The sequence below is a fragment of the Bradysia coprophila genome, unplaced genomic scaffold, assembly GCF_014529535.1.
Source record: "Bradysia coprophila strain Holo2 unplaced genomic scaffold, BU_Bcop_v1 contig_151, whole genome shotgun sequence".
Lineage (NCBI taxonomy): Eukaryota > Metazoa > Arthropoda > Insecta > Diptera > Sciaridae > Bradysia > Bradysia coprophila.
Genome location: NW_023503423.1, coordinates 9,490,947 through 9,501,841, shown reverse-complemented (window position 1 = coordinate 9,501,841; position 10,895 = coordinate 9,490,947). Strand labels below are relative to the sequence as shown.

Here is a 10,895-nt window from a genome sequence, read left to right as displayed (position 1 = left end):
ATTAAATCAGCAACACAACACAACTTTGCTAAGAAAAATGGCTACTGGCCGCACAGAATGCTGTTTTAAGGAGCATCAGCACCCAAAATGCTGGTTTCCTCTTAGAACTAGCATTTCCATAGAAAAGCGCCATCTTGCCAACTCTCGAGTAGAACTCTATGGATCGAACAATACAGTCTTAACTACGTTGGCCATACGACCAGTTAGATATTACAGTATTTCAACAGACTCGACAAAAATCGACAAATTCACCCGACCGTAGATAATTCCACGTCGATTAAAACTTGCAAACTCTCTCGACATACTCGTCCCTACGGCTTCCTCTACAGCGGTTGTGTTATTAGTAAATTCAGCTAGATTAGTACTGAATATTTGAATAGCCCGCCATTAATCCATGACAGTTCATGTATGTCTTTAAATATAATGGATCTACTTTACCGACTTTACCCATGTACCATATGTTCTTGCTGTCATTCAACTGTCATTACAATTTTCAAAAAATCTTGCAACTTAAGTTCGTTTTCCCTCATAAAAATGCTCAAATCGTACAAGTTTGTAAAGTGTTTCGTAAGGCCCATCAATGTTCGCTATGCGAGCAACCTATTTAAGGAAGGTACGGTGGAGCACTCTGTAATCCGACAAACACTGGACCAAAATAACAAGCTGACAACAAATGAATGGCATGACCTAAGAGAAAAAGTTTTGCAGTATGTGCCCAAACGGTCAACGATTAACGTTGACCAAACTATTTTAGAAAATTGTCTTCCTAACCAGTTACACGTTGGAAAGTCATACGTAGATTATTTGAAACAATCCGGTCAGGAGCTGAAAATGGGCACATTGGTGAACCTTCTGAAACTCTATTACAGAGCAAACAAACATGGAACAGAGATAACTGCTAAGGATCAACAGGAGATCATTGACTTGTTAGTGACTGACAACCCTGACAACGCAATGAACAATCAGTACAATCAGGCTAACTGATATTTCTTTGCAGGTACCAATATTTCCTCGAAAAGTATCAAGTTTTTGACGCTAACTTAGGTTCAGCTGTTGTTCAGGGTCTCGTGTTAACTGCCGATTGGCGTAAATCTCTAGAAGTTTTAGATTCAATTAAAATCTATTCAAAACCATCAATGATTGCATATAGTGCTGTTGTTCAACGAGCCATTCACGAGGAGGACGAACATCTTGTGTGGAATTTACTAAATGTTATGGCTACCGAATGCACTGTTCTTGACAACGAAGTGTTCACAACCTACATTGGCTATTGTGAGAAGGATGAAAGTTCATTCACGGAAAGGATCAACAAATTGTTGACGTTCATCGGAGACAAACAAATATTGGTTTCGACGAAAGTGGTAAATGAGATCCAGCGTGTCTTCCTCAGATTTAACCATAGCTGTCACTTTACCACTGTTAGCAAACAGTAAATTTTTCGAAATCCTTGAACGTGTGGAAAGCATTATGTCACTTGTGATGTTTCAGAGGAAAATGTCATGCATGTCGCAAGCGGCTCCGTGGTGCCGATGTAACCGACGACGAATTCAACAGTTTAAGAATCCACTTCCTCGACAAGGCCTTGATTGGACACAACGTTTTTACTAAATCAACACCACAAGAACTGGAGGCATTCAATGCATTTATCGACAGAACGATGCCGTATGATTGCGTCATTGATGGACTGAATACAGCGTTCTTGGCACACGCTTCCAATCATACGGCTCAGGCGACTATGGTAAACAACATTAAAATTGCAAGTAGTGGACACTGAACAAATAAAATCGTTTCAGCTGGCCAGTGTCGTCAAACATTTCGTGGATCGTAATAAGACTGTACTTGTCGTTGGCCGGAAGCATATGGAACGTTGGCCGAAAGCTCAAATGAATTACATTCGCTCCAATGCGAATGTATTTCTAACCGAAAATTTGTACGTGCCAGACCTTCTGATCGGATTCATGTCGGATTTGAACGATAAATTCTTTCCAGATCAACAGACGATCCATTTTTCCTATATTCGGCTCTGAAAAGCGGTCCCAACACAGATTTCGTGACACGTGACCTAATCCGAGATCATGCCTTCAAAATGGATGACAAATTGAAAATAGTCTTCCGGCGATGGCAACAGCAACATCAGTACATGGTCAAATTCGTCAACGATGGTGGACGTGTTGGATTTGAAGATCGGATAGATTTCGATATGAATGCACAGCAAGTGGATGAGGGTGGCTGGCATATTCCGTTTGAAGACAGTTCGCATTGTACGTTTCACCAAACTTATTTTGAATTGCGGAAGAACTGGTTGTGCGTGTCGACAAATTAAAGAAAATTGACGTTGCGCTGTTTGAATCAAAATGAATTTTTATTGGAGTTGGGACGCAAGTCGTTATGCTGTTACGGTAAGCGAACAAATATTCTAGGACAGCGAAAATCTAATTAGAAACCCAGAGCCTAATATTTGGGAATTAATTCTCTAAATTCCCAAAATTCCCAAAAATTCCCAAAAATTCCCTAAATTCCCAAAAATTCCCGAAAATTCCCTAAAATTCCCAAAAATTCCAACAAAAAAAAAACAAAAAATATTTCCGAACATATTGAATATAATATATTGAGTAAATTGAGCTTAAGCGGCATATCGCCAAAACTGGAGGTGATGGTTATAGGGGAACAAGTGGTCTCCGATTTTAATGAGTGATAGATTCGTCTTCAATTCTAGAGAATCGTATCTTTCATTTTTTTCGAACATTTTTTTAAATTTTCGGTTAAAGTGTTCAAAGGGCATGTCAGAGGGTACCGAAAACCCTTTTTCGGCTATAACTCAAAAATAATTATTTTAAGGGCAATCTACACTCCGACCTTCTATGAAAAACATTTTCGATGATAACTTCTTATTAGAATATTTTTTGAAAAAAATTGGTTTCATCGTTTGGTGCCACAACATATAAAGTTTCGATAGCCACCAGAATAAACCGCGAGCCTTTTTTAATAAAAGTTTATTTTTGTTATAAACACTTTTTATATTTTTTTATAGAAATTAATTAAAAAAATCACTGCCATGATGAACTCACGTACGGAAACTCTAAAGAATCGAAATGGGATATTAGGTATCTGTCAGCTGATAGGAATATTTTGTTTGTTAGTGTTGGTTTTCTGGTTATCTCGGTGATCACAATTGAAAAAAACTGTCAACAAATAAAACATCCCAATTTGTTAAGTCACGAAATTGTTTTTTTTTTCAAGCGAGCGATTTTTTGAAAATTGGAGCGGCTTTTTAAACTGAAATTAAAAATTTCAAATTCCACTTTTCCAATATCAATATACATTTTCAGTGTGTTTTTGATGTGTTCATTGAAATAAAAATAATATGGACTAACGCTCGCGGTTTATTGTAAAAATTGATGCAGTCTACGTCGAGAAAACTCAAAAGTTCAAAATATATCATAAAAACACAAATTTTAGGAGTTTTGAGATTTTTCGCATCAATCTGGACAATTCCAGTGGCTATCGAAACCTTATATGTTCTCTGGCACCAAACGATGAGGCCACTTTTTTCAAAAATAATTCGAATAAAAAGTTATCATCAAAAATGTATTTCATAGGGGGTCGGAGTGTAGATTGCTCTTAAATTATTGTGGTGTTGTACTAATGTCGGCTTTGGAGAGACCTACAAGTAGAGTATACGCCCTGGCTGGTGCGAGTACATCGACGAGAATTATATCCTTCAGAGCATAATATTTGGGAACCAATTCTCAAAAGTTCACTAAAATTCCAAAAAAAATCCAAATTTTTTTTTTGCTTGTTCATAGTTTTTAAAGGTTTTTGAACTTTTCCTGATCTTTTACGAGCATTTAATTATAAAAATGCAAAGAAAAGAAATTTTTTGGGAATTTTAGGGAATTTTTGGGAATTAATTCCCAAAACTCCCAAAAACTCCCAAAAATTCCCAAAAATTCCCTAAATTCCCAAAAATTCTCAAAAACGATTCCAAAATATTAGGCTCTAGAAACCATTCATGAATTACTCACGCCCGTTACCTATTTTTTTTAGGAAGACGTCACAAATCACTAGAGATTACTGACGTCACTAAAATCATCGGTGATTAAAGCCAAGGCTGTATACTTTGGGGAGGTCACGCAGATGCAGATACGCGGGTTACACACCACGTTTCATACAAAAAATTCACCACGCCATACAAATTCAATTTTGGTGAATTTGTTTGTATGGAAAAGGTGTGTTCCCGCGTATCTAATAAAATGGCGATCTGCGTGACCTCCCCAAAGTATACAGCCTTGGATTAAAGCGTCGTCACTAATCCACGGGGATTAGTGACGGTGTACACCATATACACTGACAATTACTTTTCTGTCCCGTTCCTCCGACGACTGTGTACGCTTTTAGTATGAACACCCCTCCATCTCTCGTTTTCAAATGATTTTCGAGCCCATCACCTCACCCTTTGATGCGTGCGTAATTTATGAATGGCCCCTTTTCTTCTCTATTCCTACCAATCATTCAAATTGTGCTTCACCCGTCAGTAGAACGGTTTAAGTTTCAATGAAAATTCCTGCTCCAGAAATTTTGTCTCGTCGAATCATTATTCTTTCCCTTTCTCCCAGTGAAAACCTCAAGTGCCTGTGCTCGAATTTCAGTAGTTAAAAACTGAGTCTACAACGATAGTTCAAGCCAGGGTCTTTTTTTGGTAATTTTAATTTTCGATAATTTTTGGTAAATTTTGTTACTTTCCTTAAATCTGGTAATCTGGTAATTACCTAAAATAGGACCTGGTTCAAGTGAACACAACAAAACTTGTTTAAAGTTACGACCAACTCAAGTCTAAGAAAATCAACCATAAACTATCCAAATTAAATTTTGGTTAAATTTCGTGTTTCTGTGCACATACTAAGTAAACAGAATCATGCCCGCACGTTAGTAAGCGGAAGTGTCGCAAGTCCACTACCAAAAATGTTTTAACAAAAATTTTTTGAGGAAAGCGGAACATATTTACAGCAACTTTTTGAGTTCTCACCTTTAACTCCAACGACCCCAAAATATTTGGAATCTAGGCATCAATACGAGCTCAACGAGATATCACACGTTACTGCAGCTTCAAAATTGGTCGAGATATTCAACTTTCAAATATTGATGTTTGTATGAAAATAAGCAAAATTTCGTTTTTTCATATAATGAAAATCGCCTACGTTACTTAGTTAGTTAGTTAGTTAGTTAGTTCCTATGGAAAAGTGGATCCAGCAACTCCCAAACGTTTCTATAGATTTTCCTGAAATTTTGGTTGTAAGCTAATAATGGCCCAAAAATAAGAATGGAATTTTCAAAAGTTGGAAAAAACCCATATCTTGGTAGCTGGAGCTCCCCAAAGTCTCCATACAAATGCCATATAAAAGCCAATTTGTATGTGTGTGTGAGTTGTATATTTTGTTGCATGATATTGATGGTAATGTGGTGAATGGTGTGTGTTGTTTTGGGATGTATTTCTTCTAGGGGATCATTGAGTATTAACTTCCACTAGGTCGGTTCCTAAATTTTGGAATGACAGGAGATTCCTCTGGTGCTACCTAACTTCCATTGGATTTTTTTATGGATTTGGGTTATTTTCGACATGAGTTTGATGTTCCAAGGTTGGTTCCTAAATTTTGGGATGACAGATGATTCCTCTGGCACTTCCTAACTTCCATCGGATTTTTCGATGGATTTTGGTTATATTCGACATGAGTAAGGTGTTCCAAGGTTGGTTCCTAAATTTTGGGATGACAGATGATTCCTCTGGCACTTCCTACTTTCCATCAAACTTTTTGATGGATTTGGTTTATTTTCGACAAGAGTGAGGTGCTCCAAGGTTGGTTCCTAAATTTTGGGATGACAGATGATTCCTCTAGCACTTTCTAACTTCCATCGGATTTTTCGATGGATTTGGGTTATTTTCGACATAAGTGAGGTTGACCAAGATTGGTTTCTAGATTTTGGGATTCAGACTGATTTATCTAGAATTTTTTTAATTTCCATAAGGTTTTTTGATGTTGTCGAAATTACATACTTATCGGTCAAAAACCCATAAAGGGTAAATGTGACGCAAGTCCTTTATCTTACTTACAAAATAACTGATATCTCTGAGGGTGACGCATTGTCCGCATTGTGCGTCGTACGCAAAAGTTTTATCAACAAAAAATTGACTCAAAAAATTTGTGAAAGAAAATTTTACCACAAGAAATTTGCTTCACAAGTGGCAGATGTTGAGGAACGTATTGATAGGAAAATGGTTGAAAAATGTACTGAAAAAATGTAAACGAAAGAAAACCGAATCGAACGAATTTCTTCTCTGGCAGCTGACTCACCCATTGTTCCCAAAGCCTACTACTACTTAAAATTGTGGAATAGTAAGAACATCAAGCCTAGAAAAAGTGAAACTTCCTATGTACATTGGAGACGTTGGCATTGTACGTATGAAACACACATTTTACTTCTGCTACGTACTTTGTACATCTAACACATAGAATTTTAGGCGTAACATATATAATTTACGGATGAGTGTGCCATTTGGTCTTATCTTCACTTCACCAACGAAGAAGCATACTGGAGCTAGGCTGTTATTTTGTCAATTCGATGAGTGAAATAAAGAGACTAATGCTTCACTTATCCGTAAATTGTAAATGTTACACGTAAAAATCTACGTGTAAGATGTACAAACTACTTATCAGAAGTAAAATGTTTGTTTCACACGTAATATCAACGCACTCCAAGCAAAAGTGCTTCGATTGACATCTGACAAATAGAGTACCATTTTGTATGAAATTTTATTTCCACTCTTTTTACAGTGTAAAATTTTGTATGGAGCACTGTCAAGTTTCAGTTCCCTACTTAGAGTACCACTTTTGCTTGAAGTGCGTTGGTAACATACTTACAACTACAATGTACATCCAATGATTCACTTTTTTGCGTAAAGAACTATTGGTAATCGGACGAGAAGCAATTGTCATCAGTTCTCCACAGATCGATATATTTTAGGTATACAAATACGTGCGATAAAGCTTTTCATCCGTGAAATAAAACAAAATTTACCTAAACTTGTATACAGTAGGTAAATAACGAACTTTGTTCGAAAATGTGTTGTTTCGAGGGGTGCACGCCAAAGATAACAAGTAATAATCCCATCCTCAAAACAACAATCAAAGTAATTACGCAGGTAACAAGTACCATATAAGACGCAGAAACGATCAAAACACGTTTTTCAGTATTACGAAAGGCGAGTAAGGAGGATTTATAAATTATGTCGCTCTTTGAGCGGATGAGGGATTTCTATGTGAAGGTCTGAACATTTTTGTGGGATGGGTGGGTCAGAAAAACGTCGTCCTAACAACGTCATTCATTTTAAATATGTATGATCAAATGGTAGAAGAGACTCATCAGTTGTTAATTTCAAGTGAATCACAATCACATAATTGCGAATGTTGTTCATAAAATTGGATTTGAAAATGTGTGCTGTTCCGGTGCATATTATTCAGCATAAACTCATATAATAGTTTTGCGAATTCGTCCGAAAACTCATCAAAATTACATTATGATGCCTTGAACTGAACATTTACACGCAAAATCGCTTAGTTCTGAAAAGAAATTGAGATTATTTATCAATTTTTATTTTTCAATTACGTTACATTGGAATTTCGTTTCGTATGCGAACCAGGCGAACCGTTAGAAACATTTCGGTTTTTTGATTGGTTTAAAGAAAAATATTTGCATGTAAAAATGCCTACGTTGGCGTACGTTCCATTATCATATTCGTCACAACCGTATCTGCTTTTGGATATTTTTGCTGCAATTTGGTGTTTGTAACCGTTGTGTGTAATATAAAGTAATATACAGTGCCGGACTGGCTCAAAAAAGCCCTTCGGGCGTTGTATGGAGAAATTTTTCAAAAAGCCATTCGTCGTCATTTATCCATACAAAAATCAAAAGGCCCTTCGGGAATCGCCCAAACGCCCATAGGGCCAGTCCGGCACTGGTAATATAGTCAAGACGACAATCAGTATTACCTGTTTTTTCCTCACACCCTTCCATCATTTCTCTATATTTTACAGATTACAATGCTTGTTTGTTTCTGAGCACAAGACCATAAATATGAAGCCAGACTGTAATTTTGACTGGGCGTGTATGGTAATTATGGCACTTTAGATAAGCTAATTAACGTAGGGTAGGCTTAGAAGTCATCGAGAAAGATAAGATCGTCTTAACGAGTTTCTCATCAGTCCAATTTTTTAAAACGTTGTAATGGATGGAACAAAATTGTATGACTCAATGAGTAGCATGCATGATTTATTTGTACCGTACACAACACTGTAATAGTACATGCTCAGGAGGTCGAAAGTTCACGAAATTCGATGAAAAGAACGACCATGAAGGTGGAAATTTATTTTTGACACCTGAAAGCATGTTTACTCTTGAAATGGATCTTTCAGTACTAGTCGTCATTCGTCTTGTTACGATTAGTTCTATAAAATTCCACTTTTTATCACTCATAGCGAAAAATACTATTCTACTATATTTCAAAAGTTACAAGTTACATTCTTCAATAACTCTTACTTTACGTAAAATTACCTTCATCATATGGAAGTATCAAATTGTGTGCTCTATGCGAACTGCGACCTTCAACTACATGATGGACAGGGATGTCTTATAAAGGTCAACATCAGTCTAACCTTTAATGATTACTTAATTTTGGCGATTACCTATTTATTCAATTAATTAGTTCAATTGAACGGTCGTATTGTCTACAAAGAACGGCTACTCGCTATATACTTGAAAATGGACTGAAGTGATGAAATGGAAGAAAAAGTTTTTCCAAATGTTTTCTGTTTGAAGCCCAGTCCGATTATGCAGAATAAATAGATCGCACAAAAAACCGCTTACAGTGGAAGAGTGACGCAAGTCTCCTTGTCCACTTACAAAAGAACTGATATCGGCGAAGGTGATGCCCACAGCTTTGACACGTCACAAATGGCGGATTATGAAGATAGTGTAAACAATTGATTCAAAAAAATTGATTATTAAAAATAAGTTACCATTTCATTAGGTGCGTCACACATTGTCAGATGATTCGACTATAAATATATTTCTTCAATTTTCTTTACAGCGATATTTCGTATAATTTGTAATTAAACCTTAAATACGTTGACGACACAGAACCGTATAATGTTCAATGGAAAGCTGTAGCGGTTAACTAAATCTCATGCTAAATTCGATCTATTGTCTACGCGATCATCTATAAACGATTGAGTTGATTTTGCATGACCTGAACTTGCATGACCTGTTCTGAACCTTTACCATTGAGGTAATAACACATTTCCCGAGGCGAAATATTACCTTTCACAAATGACCCGAAGACATTTTTCCCGCTTTTTTAACTATGAAGGGATTCGGAACCGAAATCTCAACTTATCTTATACCGAACCCAATCATGAACAATTTTGTCTATTGTACGTAGTGTGTATTGTGTACGAATTTTTGGAAATCGAACAATTTTTACAATGCGAATTCGAGAATGCGTTACTTTTAATTTGAAATGGAATGAAAAATGTTATTTTTCATTGAATAATGGAAATTGAGAGCATTTTATTTTCGACCGAAAATTTATATAAATGCATCGGCCATCCAATGATATAACGGAGGAGATTAGCATTTCATTTAAAGAAAATCCGTATCGAATATTGTATGAACGTTGCAATCGTTATATGACCAAAGCGGCGTACAGCATAATAGCAACAATATAATGAATTTTTCGATAATTTATTGTTATTTACCATCATTCGATGAAAATGTTTGTTACCAAAATAAAATCGCCCTTCGTGACAGATGCGGGTCAAATTCAGACAATAGAATAGGTGTCGCCGGTCAGGGTGACTTTTTTTCTCTCTCTCTGTTCCTTTCTTTCCGTAAACCTTATATGTGACCAACGGTCAAATGTCAACAATAGTTTAATGTGTATCGATTGGGAGCACCCATTATTATAATTTTAAAGGTCATAAATAACATGGAACTGAAAAAAAAATCTCCTTTCACACAGTATACGGTTAAAAATTTCAATCAACGTCTGCATTCACGCAAAATACTTTATTAATAACAAAAATTGTATCCAGGACATTTGGATGTGATTGCATGAGAATTGTGCGGTGCAGACTGAATTGGCGAATTCTGATTTTCTTCGAATTTAAATAGAGTGCGAGGTTTTGGACATGTGTAGATTGCAGAGCATATTTTTATTAATTTCATTCAGTAAAATTTGTTGAAATTAAAAAAAAAATTTAAAGGATTTTTAGGAATTTCGAAGAACTTTAAGGAATTAAATTACCAAAAATACGTTAGGACAGGTAAGGACTTCTTTTAGAAAAATATTTTCCCGCATTTTTCCGAATTTTTTCCAAAAAAATCTTTGCTAAATTTACAGCCGATGAAAAATAAGAAGTTACAATTACAATCCAATTCCCCTTATTCAATCCACAATGTGGATTCCAAATGCGTTACTAATGGCATATCGTGTATATCGCATGGGGATTGAACAACTTCATAAATTAACAAAAAAGAAAAAAAAATGGAAAATTATGGAAAACTTTTTCCAAAAATAGCCCATCCCATGTGGACAGATGATGGTTGAGACCTTTGTCAACATGGAGACCACATGGACCATGGTCAATGAAGTTCATAAAAAAACGTTTTTTCACGCAACCCGAAAAGATTAAACCTTTCACGACATTTTTTGTAATTCCTAACTAATGCTGGTCCATCGGACTGAGAAGGTTAGACACATAATTCAGTTAGTTGAAACACGAATATAGGACCAAAGAGCTATCGAATACGTGAACCTGGCGAAATGTTGTCTCTGATAAGGT

At 36.1% G+C, this 10,895-nt stretch overlaps 1 protein-coding gene across 1 annotated transcript; it reads left to right on the top strand.

The window, feature by feature from the left end:
- The first annotated feature begins 446 nt into the window (after positions 1-446).
- On the top strand, positions 447-2,375 carry LOC119074920 (mitochondrial ribonuclease P catalytic subunit). The gene is made up of 5 exons (XM_037181311.1): positions 447-926; positions 998-1,429; positions 1,489-1,738; positions 1,794-1,930; positions 1,990-2,375. Exons 1-5 carry the CDS (start codon positions 535-537, stop codon positions 2,321-2,323), a joined length of 1,545 nt encoding a protein of 514 aa, XP_037037206.1. The 5' UTR covers positions 447-534; the 3' UTR covers positions 2,324-2,375.
- Positions 2,376-10,895: the final 8,520 nt, after the last annotated feature.